General features: G+C 40.3%; 1 protein-coding gene across 3 annotated transcripts in view; it reads right to left on the bottom strand.

Moving 5' to 3' along the window:
• Positions 1 to 24,224, bottom strand: part of FARP1 (FERM, ARH/RhoGEF and pleckstrin domain protein 1) — a 400,646-nt gene that overhangs the window by 139,840 nt on the left and 236,582 nt on the right. For all 3 annotated transcript variants that reach the window (XM_029604480.1, XM_029604479.1, XM_029604481.1), the window contains 3 exons: positions 17,085 to 17,189; positions 13,103 to 13,145; positions 3,875 to 3,953 (listed from right to left, as the gene is read on the bottom strand). In XM_029604480.1, the coding sequence (XP_029460340.1) occupies positions 3,875 to 3,953; positions 13,103 to 13,145; positions 17,085 to 17,189 (227 nt within the window). The remainder of the gene's footprint in view (positions 1 to 3,874; positions 3,954 to 13,102; positions 13,146 to 17,084; positions 17,190 to 24,224) is intronic.

Genomic DNA, 24,224 nt, shown 5'->3' with positions numbered 1-24,224 from the left:
AAATACGGCAGCTAGGATTCTAACCAACACCAAGAGAATTGAGCATAACACACCAATACTTAAAGAACTTCACTGGTTGCTCATTACTCACCGTATACAATACAAAGCTCTATCCATGAGACATAAAACTCTGATTAATAACAAAATACGGCAGCTAGGATTCTAACCAACACTAAGAGAATTGAACATATACAAATACTTAAAGAACTTCACTGGTTGCCCATTACTCACCGTATACAATACAAAGCTCTATCCATGATACATAAAACTCTGTATAATAACAAAATACGGCAGCTAGGATTCTAACCAACACCAAGAAAATTGAGCATATCACACCAATACTTAAAGAACTTCACTGGTTGCTCATTACTCACCGTATACAATACAAAGCTCTATCCATGAGACATAAAACTCTGATTAATAACAAAATACGGCAGCTAGGATTCTAACCAACACCAAGAGAATTGAGCATATCACACCAATACTTAAAGAACTTCACTGGTTGCCCATTACTCACCGTATACAATACAAAGCACGATACATAAAACTCTGTATAATAACAAGATGGAATGGCTCACCGCATCTCTACATTTTCACGCTCCACAAAGAACCACTAGGTCAGCTAACACTGGCCTCTTACCGGTACCATCCCCCAAATTGGCTCATTTAAATTCAGTGCGTGAACGGGCACTATCTATTGCTGGCCCTCTGCTGTGGAATTCCCTTCCACAGGAGCTACGACTCAAGCCAAATATGCAAAACTTTAAAAAAGGCATTAAAACTTGGCTTTACAAGCCTTCCCTTAGGAACAGTATGACAGTGAGATCAGTAGTTTTCTGCTTAGCAAAGTTTCTTTTAGTCTTTAAGATCTTAGAAATGTGTTTTTATCTTTTATTTTTTCTAACAAATTGTATTTCTGATCTATTATACTTATTTTTATATGTCTTTTATTTAAGATTGAATATTATTCCTTTTCATCTGATGTTTCAAATGCCTATAACAGGGCACGATTAGTTTGTACACCGATGTGATACTTGATTTTGAACACCGGTATAAAAAACGAATAAAGAAATAAATAAAATAATCTACCTATATTCCAACACTCCCTGAGGGGCTCCATATACTCATCTCTTAAGCACAAACCCACACTACCCTCCATGAAAGCAAAAATCATCAAGTCCAGCTAACACAAAAGCAAAGTGATATCTTGAGCATTAGCCTAAATGCCAGTGCCCTTAGATGCCGGCCCTTAGCATCTGCCCGTACCTTCAATATATCTGAGGAAGGCACCAGTCACCACCTGCTGGCCCAGAGCAAAAAGAGTCTCAAACAAAAATATCTGTATACCCCATTAGAAATCATAACTCCTATTGCATTATATCTTTAAACTAGCAATACAGATTTATTTTGATAAAACAGCATCTTAACAATGGGGGTCATCAATTTGCGACAGGCAGATAACGCACGTTACGGTGTTATCACACACAATAAACAGCGCATCGCAAATTGCGTATGCACATTTAAATTTTCTAGTAAAGTGGGAGGAGTCTGGGCGGGGCTAAGGGAAATAACGATGCGATGTGGCAGGCTACAAATTTGCCTAGCCACGCCCCTTTTTGTAACATGGCCGCTTGTTGTTTTTTTGTTTTGTTTTTTTTACTATAAACATGAATCTAGCTCAATCCTCTTTAAATATGTTTTATCTACTTTGCCTCACATTTAAAAAATATTTAAAAAAACATTTAAAATATTTAAAATATAAAAATATTTAAAATATATATATATATATATATATATATATATAAATATATATAAAATATATATATTTAAAATATATATTTAAAATATAAAAATATAAAAATATTTAAAAAAACATTTAAAAAAAGAGGTATATAATACCTCTTAGCTCAACAACTAAAGAATTAATTTTCCAATCCATCTAGTCTATTTTGCAGATATCTTATTCATACTGATTCTTTTAAATCGCCTGTATATAACATGTCTATTACTACTGTTGTTTTTAATGTTATTTGTTATTAGTATTTATTCAATTTTCTCCAAGTTCATTTTCCTGTTCCATGTAAGACTCGCATGTTAAGTCACTCCAATGTTATATGTAAACCGAAATGATTAGCAACATTGTTGCTAGAATTTCGGTATATAAAAAATGTTAAATAAATAAATAAATAAATAAGTGTTTGTTTATACTACAGATGTTACATAATGATCTATTAATTTGTTATTGTTCTATTATAGATTCAAGCTTTGCTGATGCCAGTATTAGCCAAAACACAGCCATGCTGGGCTCTCAGGTTTGTTTTTTTTATAATTGTGAGCTTTATCATGTGATTGTATGATTTTGACATAATTAACATTTTTAAGTAGATAGTAATCTTTTCTTCCTTTTGGCACATACTAAGAATATAAGACTTGCCATAATGAGTCAGACCAAAGGTCCATCAAGCCCAGTATCTTGTTTCCAACAGTGGCCAATCCAGGTGACAAGTACATGGCAAGCTCCCAAGGGGTAGACAGATTCCAAGTCGCTTATCCCAAGATTAAGCAGTGGATATGTGCACCTTGATATGGTTTATAGACTTTTTCTCCAGGAAATTGTCCAAACCATTTTTAAACGCAGCTACACTAATAGATTTTACCACATCCTCTGGCAATGAGGATGTGGTAATTATGTATTGAGGAAAAGATATGTAATCTAATTTGTTTTAAATGTGTTACCCAATAACCTCATTGTGTATCCTCTAGTCTTGGGACTAATGAAAGAACAAACAACTGATTAATGTTCCACTCCACTCATTATTTTATAAACCTCCATCATATCTCCCCCTCAGCAGTCTCTTTAATCTGAAGGGGGAATTGTCCCATCTTTTGGTTACCCTTCTGTATTCCTTTTCTAATTTTGCTGTATCTGTTTTGAGATGTGGTGACCAGAACTGCACACAATACTCAAGATAAGGTCGCACCATGGAGTGATACAGAGGCATTAGGATATTCTCTGCTTTATTCTCCCTTCTTTTACTAACAATCTTTAGTATTCTGTTTGCTTTCTTGGCTGCTGCTCCACACTGAGCTGAATATTTCAATGTATTATCAATAATGACACCTACATCCTATTCCTGAATGGTGACTCCTATTTTTATATATTTAATATTTACTATTTATTGTTTACCTGTAATTTAATTTATGGTTTTTACTTTTATCTTATCCACTGCTATTTTAATTATTGCGCTATCTTCCTATCTGCTGCTGTTCTGCTTCTCTTGGTTTGGGGCAGTGATCTACAGGATAACAAAGCACAAACTCTTCTTTCCTTTCCCAAAAGAATTCCTACCACATACAAATTAAACAGGTCCATCCCGTATTCTACCATTCAAACATGTGGAAACTTAGGCCAGTTATTTTCCATGGGTAAACTATTCTTTTTAGCTCCTGAGAGGTTGATCGGATGAAATCCCTGGTTCAACAAATCTAAAAATTCAACACCAACAACCTCAAGAAACCTGAATATGGAAGTTGTTACTTCAAATAAGATTTCTGCTTTGTAGTAATAACGGAACAGCCTATTTGGATAAAACTGATTTCCTAATTTACTGTCCACTTAAAACAGTAAGTTTTAGAGCTACATAAAACAAAATACGCACACAATGACAAGAGGCATTTTTGATCCTGTAATTATTAGTAAGATCTTCACAATCTCTGGAAATGTCATCACCTAACCATTTGAAAAGAAATGTAATAAAAGCATCCTGATTAACAATTTAATGGCAATATATATCTGCCAGGAGGAAAAAAACCACTTTATATCAGGACGTCTTTGCTGACAGCATCTAAATGTTATAATTTGACTATCACTGACCTGGTCAATTCTTCTTGTAGCTGAGTGTGATCTGGAGGGAAGAATTTCACCACAAACTTTAGGACAACATGCTTAGGTCCTGAAATAGGAAGAAAAAAAACACACAATAACTAAAGCTTCACATTTCATTTACAAAGTAAGGCTATGAGTAAACACAGAATGGCCACCACCAGTCTACAATACGCCCTAAGATATATTTACTACTGAAGTCCAAATCTTTCAAGGGAAAAAAAACCCCCACTGAAGCAGCTGAAAGGTAAAAGGGGTAAGACTAATGAAGTTTAACAAAGACAGACCGGCTAATAGAAATTATAAACCCCACTTCTGTTCCAGGTGATTGTCTATAGGCCGGATTTATTGGATCGCAAGCAAGGATCATAACTATAAAGCCAGGAAATTATGGTAAGATGTGGTGGGGGACTTTGTCAATTTTAATCTGATTTTCGAGATCTGTATTATTGCAACCATTGATCCAATAAACCCCACCTGCAGGCACACAATCACGACTAGAGGTGGAGGTGGAGAATCATCATTGCTGAGATAAACACAAGCTTTAGATGTTTTATTAGAAGCCACATCCATTACTTATTCTTTTGTCTTTTTTTTTTTTAATTAGAGAAAATTTCTTCTAATAAAATTGAACACTGGCAAATACCTAAAAATGACAAGAAAACATAATTGCTCAATTTCATAGAGTATTCTTTGGATTTTGTCTTTAGTGAAGTTAAAACCCTAAGAAATACCCACAGTAACTGATTATTAGTGTGAAGGAAATTACTGACAAATCCTGAGAGTCGAATATAAAATTTCAAAGGATTACTTTAGATGGGAGTCAAGACACTGAAAATATATAAGTGCCACAATTATGTAGCAAAACGTTTCTCAAAACTATATATTCTGCGAATATATTGTGTGTATACAGAGTGCTATAAAATATAAGTTTCATGTTTCCTGCCCCAATGCTTGTCTTAAATACTAACTTAATTATATCCTTTAAAACATCAACTTGCTTGCTTCTTGGCTCCATTGATTCTGCTTTTGACCTTACAGTTGTGTGCAAACGTTTAGGCACCTGTGGTCAACATGTAAGTTTCAAATACTGTATATATAGTCGTGTATAAGTCGGGAAATTAAAGTCTTAAATTCATCTTGAAAAACAGGGTTGCCTTACCATGGGTCAGTGGTCTGTTCACTCCTTCCCTCCCCCCCATGGCTATCCCTGGTCCGTTCACCTGTAGGCTGAAGACAAAAACCGAAGCTGCTAGAAAGAGGCTGGTGACAGTAAGCCAGCTTCTGCCCCGCAACCCCTTGCAATCCCATAACTCACCCAATGATAGCAGGATGACGACGGGAATTGCAGTTGCTCAGGTGCATTCTCCCTCCTCCCCTGCAGAGCCTCATTGTCATGCTTAGAACCAACTGGGTTCAAAGCACAACACTGGGACCCCACAGGGGAGGACGAACCTGAGCAGTCTCAAATCCCATCATAATCCTGCTAGCAGCGGGTGAGTTAAAGGATTGTGAAGGGGTGGAGGGGAGGGGAGAAGTTGTCTTCAGCCTGCGAGTGAACAAACCGGGGGGCAGACCTGGGAGAGGGAGGGGTGGGAGGGATGGGAGGAGTGAACGACCGGTGATAGCCATGAGGGAGGGTGGGAAGGAGTGGACTGGGGATAGCCATTAGAATAATTAAGATTTACCTTTGGCTTATCCAAGGGTCATAGCACATTTCTTATTTTTTGGGCCCAAAAACTGCCCTTAACTTATCTACGAGATCAATTTATACACAAGTATATATGGTAATCTCCAAATGAAAAGATGACGACAACTCTACATGGTACAAAGTTAAACATGACATCTTTCTGCACTTTTTAATGCATTATTTACTATTTGCTGATTTTAACACACTGAAAATAAAACAGTGAATTATAGCATGTGCATAAGTTTGGACACCCTTCCAGTTGATTCATTTTTAAAATATGTATTAATAAAGTTAATAAGTTGATTAACTCGTTAGGCCTCCAGTTAGGTGAAGATGATTTTATGGTTGAACCAATACTCTGATCTTATTATTGTTATTCTATTTTCAACAATCGTAGACTCCTCTAAGCAGCAGCTGTTTGAGCATTTGAAAAAATAAAGATCATTTACCTTTAACAAAGTAGAGGAACATTATTAAAAAATCTCTAAACACTCCCAGCTAGCAACTTCAGCTGTAAGAAACACTATTAAAAACTAGGAGGAAATGATGTCATCGGAACCTCTGGATGCTTAACTGCGAGCTCCGATCTCCATCAGGCAAAGAATTATAATTATCACAGGCATCCGTGTTCAGACTGCATTCAAAACCCATCAACAGGCACAAAAAAACTTGCCGATGTCAGTAAGGAGGAAATCTGTAGATTTTCGCAAATTTTCTTATCATAAGTCAGACGACGGCCGCAAGCCCAGCCCAGAGAAAATGGTGGAGGAGGCAGAGACTGATGCAAGACACAAGACTCTGAAGTTCCCACCCGAGTAGAGTTTAAAATTTGGTTTCGCGAACTGCGACAGGACATTCAATCTCACAAAAATGAAATCATGGAGTTGGTAGGGGAAATGAAGGAGAAGATCAGCGAAACGGGTTGATGTCTATTTGACTATGCAACTACCACTGAAGCGCAGGCTGAGTACATTCGCCTTTTGCAAAAAGACTATAAAACGCTGCAAGCAGAAAATGTCGCACTAGCACTGAAGTTGGAGGATCTAGAGAACAGACTAAGCAGGTCAATCTGAGATTCCATGGAGTTCCAGAAACCCCCAAACATATAGATTGTGTGAAAATGATACTTCAGATATGTGAGGAAATTCTCAGAGCGGAACACGATAATGACATCACAGTACCTACAGCACAGGACTGCATTAAAATTGAGCGCGCTCATCCAACCGTCCATGCGATATCATTATATGCTTCCACGAATTTACGGTAAAAGAATGCATCCTATCGCTGGGAAGGAAAAGATCATCTCTACAGCTCGATGACCAGGAAATTCAAATTTTCGCCAACATTTCATCTATGATACTCAAGAAGAAACAAGAAATGTGGCCTATTACAGCTGTATTGAGAAACGAGAACGTCCGTTACTGCTGGCTTTATTCTTTTGGCCTTGGGTTTGCTCTCATAGGAACATCACACCGAGTAAAGACAGCGATGGAGGCAGTGGTGATTTTGATCGAGGCAGGACTATTGGTGCAGGACCTCCCGCATCAACCCCCACTCAGAGCCTCCCACAAAGAAGTATCACGATGGCAAAGAGTTGAAAAAGGGGGCAAGAGACTCCGCAGGAATCCCAACGGCCCTGAATCTGCTATGCAACACCTGATGCGAGGTTTCATTGCTAAGCCTAGGTTACCTAATTTTCAGCAATGCCTGTGATATATGTTTATATGGGAGTCTTTTTTTTTTTATTAAGCTTTTGGGAACTACCCAGCTGGACGTTTGATTGAGATACCTGTTTAACTGGTTACTAAAGTGATGTACCTCCTGATTCTACATAACATGCCTGGGGGGAGGGAAACTTGTGGGCTTCTGATGACTGTCTCCTTTTTTTCTCTGATCACAACTATGGTGTCCATTCATGTTATTGGGTCTAAAGGGAGGGGGGGATTTCAGGAAGTCTAGACTCTTTACAGAGAAGTACCTTTTACAGGGGGACATGTTGGAGAGACCGTTTACATTACTCTGGGTACAAGGAGAGGAGGGTAAAAACGCAAGAGCAAGGTTGTGGGGGCTGCCGATCTTTATTGCTAGCTTTTTGATAGACTATCTCTACATACCATAAAATAATATCCCTTAAAGTAAAAGGCCTAAATTCCCCACAAAAAAGGAAACTCCTTTTTGCAGATCTTTGCAGGGCACAAGCTTCGATTGTGCTGCTACAAGAGACGCATTTGAAGCACAGATATGAGCATCTCATGCGCTCAGACCAATATCCTCGTCAATACTGGGCAGCGAGCTCACAAGGGGCCAAATATACAGGAGTGGGGATCTTCTGAACAGGGATTTTATTTTTTATTTACGGTAGATTCCTGTTATGCAGACCCTAACGGGAGATTTATATTGTTAGTCATTATGGTGGGGGTCGATATACTCTTAAGCATGTATGCTCTTAACATTAAACAGGGGAATTTTTTTCTCAACCCTGAGGAAATTTATCTTGTCACACACAGAAGGCCATCTTATTGTTGCAGGAGACTGCAATATTTCTTTAAATGCAGCTCTACACAATTCACCTGGGCATGACCCACTGCACCAATGTGATAGAGCTCTCTTTAAAAGTTTTCTATCTCAATGCAATTTAATATACACGGTGTTTTTTGAACCCGAAATCCAGGAACTACACATATTTCTCTAATCCACACAAATAATATTCTAGAATCGATTTTGTCTTCCTCGATAGAGGGCTCATTAGCAGACTCACAGCAGTGGAAATAGATTCTATAACATGGTCCGATCATGCTCCGGTGTGAAATGAGATGACCTTTCAAGGATATGATAGGGGTCAGCATTTCTGGAGGCTCAAAAATGTAGAACCGATATCTTGGATTATCTTGACCTCAATACATTTGCAGAGATTTCCCCGTTAGTCCTAGGACTGCTTGAAAGTGGTAATGTGGGGTAAACTGATTGCCCGAGCAGCCTATATTAAAAAAGTGGTGAGTGCAGAAAGAGCAGCTCTAGTCAATCAATTTGCTTTTTATGGAAAAAGGCTCAAAGACCACTTTTCTGGGGAATGCTTACACCTGGTGGAAGTCTGTAGATATTTTGAAGAAGGCAATAAGGCTGGCAAACTGTTAGCAAATAAGTAAAAGGCTAGCCGTGTGTAAAATAATGTAATTAAATTAAAAAATGAGAAGGGGGAAATTTTAACAGCAAATAATGATATCAGGCAAAGGTTTCTTCGCTTCTATTCTGATCTGTTTACAGCAAGATCTGATATAACCCAGAAACATATTGAGAAATGCAGATGTTTCCCACCCAATGCAGTCTAAGTCCCAGTGTTCATATCTGGATAAAGAAATCTCTCAACAGGAGATGATGGCAGCAATAAAGCAACTTAAGGCCCATAAATTGCCAGGTCTTGATGGTTTTACAGCCCAATTTTACCAAAGTTTTGCAACAGAGCTAGGCCCCCACCCCCCCACCGTTTAACTAATATGTTTAATTCACTGCGTTCAGACGGTTCTTTACTGCTGAATTCGAATCTGGCAGGCATCATTATTATTGCAAAACCTGGCAGAGACCCCACATTGTGCGGCTCGTACCACCCAATTTCTCTCCTCAATATTGATCTAAAACTTCTGGCCAAAATCTTAGCTAACAGGTTGGATAGTTTTATTTCCTATCTCATCCACCCAGACCAGGCTAAGTTTGCCCCTGTCCGGATGGCATCAGATAATGTTCTCAAAACTTTCAATTCCATCTGGCGGGCTAGGCTGCATCAAACTCCTCTCATGTTGTTGGCAATCAATGCTGAGAAAGCCTTTGATCTAGTTCATTGGCCATTCTTATGTAAAGTTCTCCAGAAAATGCGCTTTGGCTCTTTCTTCCTTTCATGGCTGCATAAACTCTATGATTCTTCCAAGGCTGTTGTCAAGGTAAATGGAGGCTATTCCATGGCTTTTTTCAGTGGCCAGGGAACTTGTCAGGGTTGCCCTTTGTCACCCCTACTCTTTGCGTTCTTTATAAAACCCTTAGCCCAGGGTGTTTGAGATAATCCAAAGATCGAGGGAATTAGGGTGGGGGATTTCTCCTCCAAGCTGTCATTGTTCGCTGATGATGTGCTGTTCACTATTACAAGGCCTGCAGAATCTCCATTGCGCTAATATCAGTAATCTCCCATTTTAGTGCTGTTTCCAGGTTCTCTATAAACTGGAAGAAATCTAAGATATTGAACATCTCAATTCCTGATCTACATGCAAAGAAGCTCCAGAAGGTTTACCCTTTCAAATGGGCCAAAGATAAATTAAAATATCTAGGGGTATATCTTGGAGTTACAAAAGATCTCTATCAATTCAATTTTCTCCCTCTGTCTCGGCTGTCCAAGGATCTAGAGGAGTGGGATCGTTACCACATATCATGGCTGGGAAGGACAGTGATCTTAGAAATGAATGTACTTCCTAGATTTAGCTATCTTTTTCAAACCCTCCCGATTGATATCCCATCCTCAGTATTGAAACAGTGACAGAGGAGACTTTCAAAATTTCTTTGGAAAAGAAACACTCAAGACTGGCACAGTGTATACTGTTCCAATCTAAACACCAAGGAGGCCTAGGGTTCCCTAACTTGCAGTGGTTTCATGCAGTAGCCCAAACAAGATCTATTATTGATTGGCATAAAGAGAAGGAAAACAAACCATGGGTGTGTTTGGAACAAGCTATAATAGGTTGGATGCTGCTCACAGCACTAATATGGCAACCTAGGAAAACATGGCTTCCGATCTCCGCGCTCCCTGAGCTCTTAATTAATACCTTGCATATTTGGGAAAGATGGAAGACAACATTATTAGGCTCAAAGTACTTTTTTTATAAACACCTATCTTTTCCACAATAGATCATTTTTCTCTGGTACAGCACATAAGATTTACTCACTTTGGGTCAAGAGGGGTGTCTTCAAATGCAAACAGATTTGGGGACCCAGTGGACTGTTAGACTTTAAGGCACTACAAGATCGCTATAATCTCCCTGATAGCAAAGAATATCGTTATACCCAACTGCGTCACTTTGTATCAATCTCTGGATTGAAGGGAGACCTAATAAGAGGTACAATCATATTTGAATCTATGTGCAAACTCGCACATAAAGTGTATAAACCTATGGCCAAAAATGTATAATTTGTTTAACCGGGATCTGGAGCAGAAACCCTCATTTATTAAGGCTTGGGAGAGAGATCTTGGAGGTGAACAGGAGGAAGATTTCTGGCCAGAAACCTTCAGACAGACAAGTAAAGATTGGCCTCTTTAATTGAAAATGGATAAGCTACTATATTGCTGGTATCTTTCCCCCACGTACCTCAACAGATTTTGGCCTGAGATCTCAGACAGATGCTGGAAGGGGTGTGGCGCATTGGACACTTTCTTCCATTCTTGGTTTTGTTCTGGAGGGCGATTACCAGTTGGCTTAGGGATATCTTACAGATAGATATACTCTCTGCCAAGGTAATTTTGCTCAATGATCCATGCCCCTTGGGTGACAAATAACAACGGCTAATTAAATTAGTTTACACAGTGGCCAGATGCAAACTGGTGAAGGTTTGGAAGACTGGGGTGATTCCCTCTATTGCAGTAGTTCAGACCCATACAGAAGCGCTTTATAGTTTGGGTCGAATTGCCGCCCATAAGAATAAACGTCTCGCCTATTTCCAGCGTATATGTCCCCCTACATTCAATGGAAAGTAAAGTAAACATGTCCCATCTAGATATAAAGTATGCCTATCTCACACTGCTGGGTGTGGGTGGTTGGACTGCTACTCTCATGGTACTCTCCTGGGGTTAGGAGGGAGGGTGGGGTTAAGGAAAGGGGGCTTATAAAGAAACACACGAGACACATTGTTGATATATGTTTTATTTTGATGTATCATGAGAAATAGAGAAATTCAGTAGTAATAAGATATGCAGAGGCTGTCTATACTGCTTTAACACGATTTATGTTTCACATTTTTTTCTCTCATTACACAAAGGGCCGGATTTTAAAAGGGTTACACGCATAAGGTACGCGCGTAACCCTTTTAAAAACCCCCTGCACACGCCGAGCCTATTTTGCATAGGCTCGGCGGCACCCGCAAGCCCCGGGACGCGCGTAAATCCCGGGTCTTCGCTAGGGGGGCGTGTCAGGGACATGTTGGGTGGGCGGCGCGACGATCGGGGCGTTCCCGGGGCGTGTTGGGGTGTGGTGCCGGCCTGGGGGCGTTCCGGGGGCGCGGCTGAGGCCTCCGGAACAACCCCCGGGTCGGGAGATGGCGCGCTTGCCGGAGGCAGGCGTAACTTTTTGAATAAAGGTAGGGGAGGTTTTAGATAGGGCCGGGGGGGGGTGGATTAGGTAGGAGAAGGGAGGGGAAGGTGCGGTGGGTGGAAGGAAAGTTCCCTCCAAGGCCGCTCCCTTCTGATGTTGTCTACCCACAAGTTTCATTATAATTGATTAAAAAGTCCCAATTTTGAAGCTCAAAATAGGCTGCATTGCGTCATCCATTGACTTTAATGGGAAACAAATGAAATGATTTTTTTTTTGTTTGAAACTAAAGAAACAAATGGAGGTGACCTAAGAAATAAATGAACAAACCAAAATTAAATGTTTCCACTGCACCTCCCTATACGATATTAATGGAGTCACTTTCAAGTCACTAAGTGCTAAATCAATCTTCTAAAAAATATTATTTATTTCATGGGTTTTATATGCCGTCATTCGGAAACGTCATAATAACGCCATCATAACGGTTTACAAAATAAGGTTACAGGGGTAAGGGGGGTTAAACAAGGGATGCAAAGTACAAACTGTTATTAAGCATAGGGGATAACCTGTAAGGATTTAGTTCCGGTTTTTGTTTCATTTCTTATTTATGAAAACCTAGATGTGATGAATTTCATTTATTTATTCATGAGGTTGGATTGGAGGGCGATGATGTTGTGTTGTTCATTGGGTGAGTTGGCATGCTTTGTTGAACAGCCACGTTTTTAACTCCTTTTTGAAGGTTTTTAGGTTTACTTGAGTTCTGTATTAGTGTGGAATATATCTTTACCTTCATTTACATGCAATGCAGACTCAACCAAGCCAGCTGCAGTGCTCTGATGATAAAACAGCTTAGCACAGAGCCCAAGACAAGGAATTTGCTTTATGGGGGTTTTATTACTTATATTTAACCCTCTGCGCCAACCAGAGGTGCACTGCAGCTGGAAGTGTACAGTTCCAGCTGTTCCTGGTAGCTGCAGCTGCTCAACATGTTGGGGGTGGAGGATTTCACATCAAATTCTGAAAATGCTCAATCTCCATACAAATTAAATCAAGGGATTGGAAAATCTTATTTTCAGAACTTAACTCTAAAATCCTGATTTGCAGGCGCAGAAGGAATCTGGTGCTGTTGGAAGTAGGGAGCCTCTGGCAAGCACAGATGATTAAAAAAAAAAAAAAAAATCCCAAAGGGCGCATGCCTTGATGTTAAGTAACAGCAAAGAGCATCTGAACAGATGTTATACTCACTTCTAATCTGTTTCAAAATTGGTTTTAATAGGTCCAACCACACCTAAAATAAAAACAGAATAAAAATGTTAAGATAACAGAATTCAGAGTAATTATTGCATGAGCAGAAGTTATGCATAGCTCTCAGAGTTACTAGGTGTGGCCTCTCCATTCTGTGTACTAGTAAGAAGAAATTTCCATAATAAAGCATAACAGAAAGACAAAAAGAGCACATCTCCTCAAAACACAGTATAATAAAAATGTCAATATTCTGCAAGCTGCCAAAAATCCCCACAGAAATCAAAGACAAAAAAAAAAGATGACCCTAGCATCGGATTATAACTATATATATTCAATTACAACATTTTTCATATGCCTTGCTCATGACCCAAGGGCTACAATTTAATTTGTGGATTTCTATTCCATTTTCCATGGCTGGATAGCCACTTCAAAGCAGATCACAAAAGGTACAGTGAGTTACACTTCAGTAACACTGAAGAACTCATTCTGGATCATAACAGAATCAGGACGCGGAAAGGTTGAGATTTGGCAATCTTCACTACAAATGGCTCCTGATCAAGGTAAAGGTTAGGGGTTTTATGTTTAAAGCCCACAGAAGTGTGCAGGACGATAGACGTCTGTCAGCTTGTGACCTGGTGTGAGCCATCAAATGGTTTACTTAGTCCACAGCTGTACAAGATGCACCGTCGTCGACAGAAAGCCATGAACTCATTAATGAGGGGAGAAGGGAGTGAAGAGTTCCATAAATCAGATGATGAACCCAAGAAGGTTGTGCATCTTGGGTTTTTTCAGACAGAGCCTTGAGGGGCAGCGTGACAGGGGGTGAATGAGGTTTTTGAATGGGGTGATATCCCTTTAACTTCCCTGTCAGACAATGGGGGGTCGATGCCTTTGTGTTGGAAGTGAGAGATAGGCTTTTTAATTCACTGCATACAGAAACAGGGAGCCAGTGGAGTAAGAACTGAGGGCCCCATTCCCATTGTCTCCTGCCAGTGACTGTTCTGGCGCTGGCGTTTTGTATTGCCTGAAGTTTGGTGATTTTGAGGTAGGCCCAGGTAAATGGCATTGCAGTAGTCCGAGAACTGCAGGACTGCTTGGAAATCAGTTGATTATAGGAAGGGGCGCAAATGTTTTACCACGCGGAGGCACCAAAAGACTTTGTGCGTCAATAAGAATCTACAGATACAGGAAAAAGGACTCGGCAAAGCTAGAGTTTCTTTGAATCCTGTTACGCTTTATTACAGTTTGCATCCTTTCAGTTTTAGCCACTAAAATCAGAAATGTATAAATACAGCCAAGTATACTTCAGTTACATGAAACACAAAATTCTTTAATTCCCATATCCAAATTCAACTAACGTACGTGTCCCATCGTTAGTGTTCAAATTCTATGACATAGAAAGACTAATGATTTAATTTTGTCAAATTGGTTGGGGAGAAGAAAATGTAATACATTTAATATAATCTTAGAGATGGGGGGTTCAGAAATACTTAGCTACAATGAGTTCTAGTACTTTACCTTTGGACCTTATGCCTCCTATTTTTAAAAACACAGTTAAAAGAACTAGATCTGTTTTCACAGTGCAAAAAGGAAAACAGTGGAGTACCTTGGATCGGTGCTTTTTAATATATTTATAAATGATATGGAAAGGGGTATGACAAGTGAGGTGATTAAATTTGCGGATGACAAAATTATTAGAGTAGTTAAATTGCAGGAGGATCTTGTGAGACTGGGCTTCCAAATGGCAGGTGAAATATAATGTGGACAAGTGCAAGGTGTTGCATATAGGGAAAAATAACTCTTGTAGTAGTTACACAAAATTAGGTTCTATCTTAGGAGTTACCACCCAAGAAAAAGATCTAGGCATCATAGTGGATAACACATTGAAATCGTCGGCTCAGTGTGCTGCAGCAGTCAAAAAAGCAAACAGAATGTTAGGAATTATTAGGAAGGGAATGGTTAATAGAACGGAAAATGTCATAATGCCTCTGTATCGCTCCATGGTGAGACCGCACCTTGAATACTGTGTACAATTCTGGTCGCCGCATCTCAAAAAAGATATAATTGCGATGGAGAAGGTACAGAGAAGGGCTACCAAAATGATAAGGGGATGGAACAGCTCCCCTATGAGGAAAGGCTGAAGAGGTTAGGGCTGTTCAGCTTGGAGAAGAGACGGCTGAGGGGGGATATGATAGAGGTTTTTAAAATCATGAGAGGTCTAGAACGGGTAGATGTGAATCGGTTATTTACTCTTTCGGATAATAGGACGACTAGGGGGCACTCCATGAAGTTAGTAAATTTAAAACAAATCAAAGAAAATTCTTTTTTATTCAGTGTATAGTTAAGCTCCGGAATTCATTGCCAAAGGATGTGGTTACAGAAGTTAGTGTAACTAGGTTTAAAAAAAGGTTTGGATATGTTCCTAGAGGAAAAATCCATAAACTATTATTAATCAATAAGGAATAGTAGCTTGAGATCTATTTAATTTTTGGGTACTTGACAGGTACTTGTGACTTGGATTGGTCACTGCTGGAAACAGGATGCTGGGCTTGATGGACCCTTGGTTTGACCCAGTATGGCATATTTTATGTTCTTATATCAGTTGAAAAGACTACGGACACCTTAGAAAAGTTTATCAAGTGCATATTGCTCTTCCTCATAGAATTTTCTCTTTTTTGCAGTTTATTACGCATTAATCCTTAACTAGGGCATCCTCTTTTTACTCTACAGATTATGGTTCATCATATCCAAAATTTCAGACTTCTAAAGTTCCTAACGATTCCTTCAGCCTTTAAGAAACAGTTCTAATTCACACAGATAAGGATTTGAGAGGTGTAAGCTTTCAATAATGCAAAAAGTAAAAAAAAACCTGGTGTTGTATTAGATCCAGCTCTTAAAATGTACCCTGAAATAAAATCTGGTGACTGCCTTCACTAAACTACGTCTACTACATTGGCTAAAGCCTCTTTTAGACCCAGTGACTTTTGTACAGTATTGCAGACCCTTGTACTCTGGCCTTCAAGCAAATTCTTTAAGGGCACATCAAGATTATTCAAAATTCCACTGCCCATAATATTAATAAGTTCAAACATAAGGTATTACATATCACTTTTCCCTCTACTGGCTTCCCATCCAATAGCAGATCAAATACAAATTGGCGATGATCATTCATAAATTATTGTATAATGCCACATCACTGTGGATTAGTTCAATCTTACAGATCCACACTCCATTTTGGGCCTAGAGATTTGCTCGCCATGTTTTCCTTGAGGTAACCATTCTACACATCTATTCTAAACTGCCGGGCCACTGTTATGGAATTCACTGCAAGTTGAATCCTGTGACTCATCCACTGTTATTTTTAACTGTTGGTGCCCCAGAAGAGTAAATAAATATTTCATAAGTCGGAACCAAGATCTACTGTGTAAGACTCCCTTTATGAATCCCAGGGTGTGGTTCAATAAAGAAAAGGCACTGGATTCATCTGAGAGGGGTGAGGGGGCCGGGCCGTGGGTCTGCTGTGGCCGGCACGCGTAACAGTTTGACCTATCCCACTACCTATTTTCTTTATATAGACTTCTTAGGGATCTCATTCCTTACTTCACTGATTTAAAGTTTGCCTCTTCCCTATTTAATACACCTGTAACCCAATCATGGTTTCACTCTTAACTCAAAGCCTCTTGTTCTGTATGTCTCATCAGTCTTTCTTGACTAAACTGTAAGCTCCAAGGAATGGGGACTGTCCAATAAGTGTCTCTGTACAATGCTGCATACATCTGGAATGCATTATACAAACCATGACGATAATTTAGAAGACTCCAATGGTAGAAAGAAAAAAAAGGTTTTACATAAAAAAACAAGTGAACAATGAAACTGTAAAATAGAGTTCTAAAAATCATTCCATATTTATATTCCATTCACGAGTATTACTTAGACTAATATGAATGCCAAAGAAGGAAGGCGCAAGAATAGTTTCACGTACCATGACCTTCTGGTGATCCTGAAACTCAAGGCCAAAGTAATCACCTTCAATCAAGTTCAGAAGATTGCACACGGCATCCATCAAAACTTTCCCAGGAGCTCTTAGCTGTAAAAGGAAATGGAGAAAGAAAAGTAAACAAATGAGATGCTAGAATCCAAACCAACAAGTAAACTTGCTCCTTGAATTTACAAAATTCTACATGCCAAAATCTGACTTTCTATGGTTAACAGTTAAATAGCTTTCTAAAGGTTTTGATGTGATCTAATGCCATTAAATGTATACAGTGCTACCACGTGCACTGTATACACGTATACAGTATAAATGTATACAGTGCTATCACGCGCAAGTGAAAAGGCTTATGGAAGATTCATCACAACACAAGAGACAGACCGATGATACAATTACACTAATGCTATGGATTATGCATTATTTTAGAATAGCATTTAAATAAATGCAACCAATTACCATGGATTTTAAAACAAAACTGTGTAACTTGGGAGATGAACAAAGATATTGAGAAAAGAACTTGGAACTAAGTAAACTACTCTGTAAACAATAAACTATTTTATTAAGAAAGGTCTCTCCCATTCTGCCCTATCATACAAGCCTTTGACAAGCCATTTAAGAAGTTTTTATGGTACCCTTGACTGGGTTGTGTGAATCCAATTCAGTTGGCACCACAAGTTTTCTCAATAGATCAAAACCAGGTATTTCCTTTAGTGTATAAGCTGTTAGTGGCCCATTCCTGAATCCAATGGACTCTTATGGTAAGGCCTGTAGCTATAAAACAGTTGTACTGTTACATACAACGGCTTGTGTGTGTGCAATCTCTTCTGAGATACATTAGACAGGTCTTTTTGTATCTGGAAGTCTAAGTTCCTTTGAATGCATTTGCATTTAATCAGGGCACTGCTGAAGATGACAAATATGTGGGAGAATAAACGCTATATCCAATACCATGGGAAGCCAGTACAATGGCATAGGCTTTAGATTCGCAAACTTAAGACCCACTAGTGCCGATTATCCTAAACACACACAATATTTTTAGTTAGTTTCAAATTTCCAATAGTATTTTTTATTATTATTAATAAGCTAACTACACCACACTGATCCAACTTAATCATATGCAGCGCACATGCAAGTTGCTGACCAGAATGATTGAGAATGTTTTGCCCTGAAGCAGGCGTTTCTGTGAAACATGGCCATGTCTGCGGCACTGTTTAAGCTACGTACCATATGTTTTCTCGAATGGTTCCCTGGTATGAAAGTTGACTTTTAAAATTGTGCTGTGTAAGATTTATCTAAGAAGAAAGCCAATTGAAATGTTATAAATGGTGTTCAAAATAAGCTCCACCCCTCCCCCATGATGCTAAGCATTTTTTCCTGTCTGAGGTTTTCCCCTTATAGAACATTATACTGTATAAGTATGGCAGATTTAGTTTATTATTAATATAAAAAATAACATACAACAAAAAATACTTTTGGAAATTTGAAGCTAACTAAAAATAGTGTGTGGTTTTTGGAAGAACATAAGAAACCCAGTACCAGTGGATCTTGAGTTTATGAATATAAATGTCAATGGTTAATTGGTTGGATTAATCATATATTATAGGCCTTAGAGTGCCAGTTACAAGACATCACATTGCTCAGCATAACATCTAGGCACTGTTTCTTACTGCTCTTATTCCACACTGAGGCACAATATTCTGCAATAGAATACATCAAAGCAAGTTTTCTGCCAGAAAAACACCCTATTTTGGGGTGTCTGCCAACTTGCAGATGATTGTTGACCGACATCTTTGTTCTCTGAATGGTCTTTTGTAGATGTTCAGAAGTCAGGCTACAATTCAATGCCATTCCTTACTAGACTAAGGCACAAATAGTAAGTATAATGCATTCATACATAACACAATATATGATGGCACAATGGACCAACTGGCTCACCCATCCCACCCAGCTATTCCTGTCTACACTTATTCTACGGACATATCCCAACTGTCATTGCCTACAGCAAGCTGTCTCTTACCAAAGTCAGTACTGCCTTCTTAGGTTCTCATGCATAACCCATCCCCCTTTGGTGCCACCCCCCCCCCCCCCCCTCGTGTTTTTTATATAACCTCTAAACCTCTTTCTTACCACTGCCTTTTATGTCTATCCTACTCAGACTTAAATTCTGTCACAATACTGGTTTCCAGGCATCGGCCACCTTCTCACTATCACATTTCCTCTCAGCCTCCAACTTTATATCATGGCTCCTTATTTTTGAATTTTACAGTGGAAGATTCCACTTTACTGTGCTAAATATTTACGTTTCTATCACATGCCCCCTTTCCCTTCTTTCCTCCATTGAGTACATATGAACGTCTTTAGCTCCTCTGTGTAAGGTTTGGGCTGCAGGCTCGGTACCAGTTAAGACGTTATCTCAATCCCTTACCAAAGACATGGTCTCTGCAATTAAATACATTAGTCCAAGTGGCGCACCAGTGACTTATGGAAAGGCAATATCTTCTTCTTCTTCTGATTATGCACTGGCGTATAGTATCTGCTTTTCCTGGGGATTTATTATATTGACCGACAATCTTCAGCTAATCTGAGATGATTACTCCTCGCTCTTTTCCCTCTTTATCAACTCTGGCAAGTGGCAAATGTTTTTTGCAGCCAAGATGCATGATTTTCAACATTTGCATTGAAGCAGTTTCCAAATGCTTTATCGGGATCATTTTCTCCTCAACGCCCCCTGCAGTGTCGCTAATAAAGATACTGAAATGAAATGGTCCTATCATTGAACCCTTAGGTAGAGCACTGGTCACGCTACCTTCATCAGCATGGACTCCATTGGCTACCGGGTTCTGCTGCTCCATCAGCTCCTCACTCAATTAATAGCTTTCTATTCTACTGTCGTACAGGGTTTTCAGTGTGAAAAGCTTTACTGAAGTCTAAATAGGCAAGATCCACTATTGCCATGTCATTAAAGAACAATTTATCTCACAATTTTCCTTCTGTGAAACCATATTGTCTGTACCCTTGTAACTTGTTTCTTTAGGTGGAAGCAAGATCATCAAAAAATCATTATACAAACCAAAAATGCAGTCAACTATGTAAAACACAAATAGAACAAATACAGGAAGATAAGTTATAGAAATGTAGGTCCAAGCCTCATGTGCTGTGTCCCTGTTAAACCTTCCTTGAACTAGAAGGCTAAAGGAATTGGACAATGAATTTACCCAGCGCACACAAAACTGATCCCCAGTTTGGACTTATGCTTAGTGGGATCAATTTTCCATATTGCAATGTGTGAGGATTTTTAACCAATCCTCAAAGCAAATAACATAGAGCCCTGCAGGGATTTTCAGCCAATCAGGAGTGAGTTTCATCTGAGGAAATTGCCTGTGATGAAGCCCCAGAGGAAGGGGATAAGGAGAGGGCAGGCATGTTTTGCAGCTGCTGTCCAAGCAATTGGGAGAGACAGAAAGCTCAAGGGGTTAAATCTTGAGATTGCAGTGAGTTTACAGAAATCCATTATCTGTGGATTTTCAGTGTCCAAGAGACAAGAGCCAGTGTGATGCATGCACTAGAGAGTGCAACAGTGGAGTGGAAGGCATGTTCCTCTGAAGGAAAAGCGGACGAACAAGCCAGGACCACAACTAGAACCAGATGCTGAGACCAAGTATCCAGGATTCACCTACCCAAGTGAAGAACCATGAGTTGTGGGTTTTCCCCAAAGAGAGCCAAGATAACAGTGTATTAAGGCAGAGTTTCCAAATCTTTTCAATCCCAAAGCACAACTATTAACAAAAATATTATGTGGCACACCAACCTCCACAGAACAGGAAGTGTGGACATGGAGAGGACTCATGTGGCCAAAAGAAGAGCTATAGAAGCACAGAAAGTCCCACCCGTCTCTTCCAAATTGTAAAACAAAGGAAGAGAGACTGTGGAGAAACACATGAAGTCATTATGCTGGGCTAGCTCTCTGTATATTCAGGTGCAGGAGAAGGAAGAAGCCAGTTCACTTAGTTATCTTGGGCTGCTACACATGGACAGACGCCCAATACTCAGTGTACACTATCGCCCATCTCACCCAGAAGCTGGTGGGACTCATAGAAATAGGCTCAGGAGCGGGAAGAGGAGGAACTGCTTGTGCCCTGCATGCTGCCATTAAGTACCACGCTGTGGCGAGGAGGAAGAGGCACGCAGGACTGCCACATCTTCTCAGAAAGGAGCGACTACATATTTAAGAGCCATCACTGGTGAGGAGCTACGGCAGAGCCAACAACTGATCTGGATCTGAGCATCGGGCACCAGTGACTTTTCCGTGGCACACCTGAAGGCTCACTGGTTGGAAAAAAAACTGTATTAAGGATTAAAGATATTCAGATAAAGTAAACTAGAACTGTGAATATCTACAGGAAGAAAAAAAAAACACTTAGTGCACCAACTAGAGATCTCTTACTCTATTTTTATATTTTTTTTTCTGAACTGCACATATTCCACTTTTTCTTGGGACTAAGAAACATTTTAAGCTACCTTGAGTCAAGAACTTTTAAGTCTCAAACAGATTCTATCATTTCAGTGGATCAACATTAATGCATATACCAGTATCTGCAAAGTACATTTCTACTGTTAAATTGCTTTTTCATATTTACCCCTAGATTCATCACTCTGCTATATTTATAGCAGAATGATGAGTCACGAAATAAAAAGGGGTGGCAGGTGATAGTGTGCAGCCGGCTGCATCGCCCCTCATAGTGCCACAGGAAAAGGTGGTGTTTCCCGCGATAACGTGGAAAACGTTAGCACCCGCAGCACTGCCGGGCCATAACTCCACCCAAGTCTCACCCACACTCCTCCCCTTCCCCTAATTACCATGGCATTGCCAGCATAATGGCCCATCTCAGAGTGAAGAATGACCCTGTAAGTTAGCAACGCTGTGCTTAATGATATTCTTTGTTAATATTCACTTTATTCAATTGAGGGAGAAGGAGAGAGCTCAGAGAACACCGGATAGAATTTAGTGTTTGTGCAAATACTCCCTGTTCCTAATTCATGGTAAGAGAGTGTGTGTGGCGAATGAAAACAATCTTTCAGTATCGGGACAGCAGGGCCTTGAAACTACATTTAGTTTCCCCCAATCCCAAAGGAACCTGCATAGTACACAGTGATATACATGGGATGTATATCCGCTCCTCCAATCGTCCTACTAGAACTGCACTCTCAGGAACCCTCCACACCCCTTCCCTTAAAGGTGCTCACCACACCTCCACCAGAGAAAGAGCCCTGTCCATCGCAGGCCCCTCCCTCTGGAACACTGAGACTAGAACCACGCATTCGGAAATTCAAAGCAGGGGTTACAACATGGCTCTTTAAAATGGCCTACCCTGATCCGGATCCTACGTAGTCCCCCTGCTCCCTCTACTCCTTCAGATAAAGAGCCCTGTCATTAACGTACTCATAGCCTTCTTCTTTATTCCTTTAATTGTTTTATCTCCCATTTCTCTGCACCTCCTTATATACCCCTTTCCCCTGTCCTCAAACCCTTCTTTTTCCCTATAGTAACCCTTTTATACCCCTTCGCTTTCCTTTAACTCTTACTTTTCCCTATAGCAACCCTACTAGTCTATATATATATAGTTGCCTTTCTGAATGCATAATTTGTAATGTCATATATAGTGTCTCCTGTATGTACTAGTTAAAGATAATGGGGCGGATTTTCAGAGCCCTGCTCGCCTAAATCCGCCCAAAACCGGGCGGATTTAGGCGACCAGGGACCTGCGCGCCGGTGAGCCTATTTTACATAGGCTCACCGGCGCGCGCAGAGCCCCGGGACTCGCGTAAGTCCCGGGGTTCTCCGAGGGGGGCGTGTCGGGGGCGGGCCCAGTCGTCGCGGCGTTTCGGGGGCGTGTCGGCAGAGTTTTGGGGGCGGGTATGGGGGCGTGGCTACGGCCCGGGGCGGTCCGGGGGTGTGGCCGCACCCTCTGTACCCGCCCCCAGGTCGCGGCCCGGCGTGCAGGAGGCCCGCTGGCGCGCAGGGATTTACTTCTCCCTCCGGGAGGCGTAAATCCCCGGAGAAAGGTAAGGGGGGGGTGTAGACAGGGCCGGATGGGTGGGTTAGGTAGGGGAAGGGAGGGGAAGGTGAGGGGAGGGCGTTAGAGGATTCCCTCCAAGGCCGCTCCGATTTCGGAGCGGCCTTGGAGGGAATGGGGGTAGGCAGCGCGGCTCGGCGCGCACCGGCTATACAGAATTCATAGCCTTGCGTGTGCCGATCCAGGATTTTAGTGGATACGCGCGGCTCCGCGCGTATCTACTAAAATCCCGCGTACTTTTGTTGGCGCCTGGAGCGCCAACAAAAGTACGCCAACGCGCCTTGTTTGAAAATCTACCCCAATGTTTATTATTGTATATAATACTTTTTGTTATTATTGTATATAATACTTTTTGTTATTATTGTATATAATACTTTTTGGAGTGTATAATTTATATAAGTTTTTCCACAGTGTATAAGGTTATACACAGTCCCTAACTTGAGTGTATAATTTGCAATGCTACTTACTATCAGGTACTGTTCCTTTCCTCTTCTTCCTGTTTTTCCCTCTCTTCTCTCGCCCCTTCCCTCTTCCTATCTGCTCCCTCTCCTCCCACCCTGGTTTTTTGTAATTTCCTCCTTCAGTTATATTGTAAACCGGCATGATGTACTCACGAATGTCGATATAAAACTAATATATTTTTTTTCTATAGTGACCCCTTTTCCTCAACCAGCTTAATATTCTGGAATGGGGGTTAGAGAAACGGAACATGGCGACAGAAAAGAAGTGTAAGGCTCACCAGTCGATCTCTGGCTTTCCTTTCACATTTGCATCAAGGGAACAATTATTCCATGCTTTTTTTCCATGTGATTATTCCGTGCTTTTTTTCCATGTGATTATTCCATGCTTTTTTGAATCATATTACTGTTTCTGTTTGCATCACATCCCTTGAGGCCACTCCATGCACCCATCACCCTTTCCATAAAGACAAATTTTCTGATGATGCTTCTAAGCCTATCTCCTTTAAACTTTACTTCTAGAGCTATTCTTTTCTCTGCAAACCTTTCTCAGTAAATAATGCACACCTCTGAGGTATTTAACTGTATCTATCATATCA

Source organism: Rhinatrema bivittatum, chromosome 5 (assembly GCF_901001135.1).
Source record: "Rhinatrema bivittatum chromosome 5, aRhiBiv1.1, whole genome shotgun sequence".
NCBI classification, from domain to species: Eukaryota; Metazoa; Chordata; class Amphibia; order Gymnophiona; family Rhinatrematidae; genus Rhinatrema; species Rhinatrema bivittatum.
Note: the sequence above shows the minus strand (reverse complement) of the source record. Positions and strands in the feature narration are given on the sequence as shown.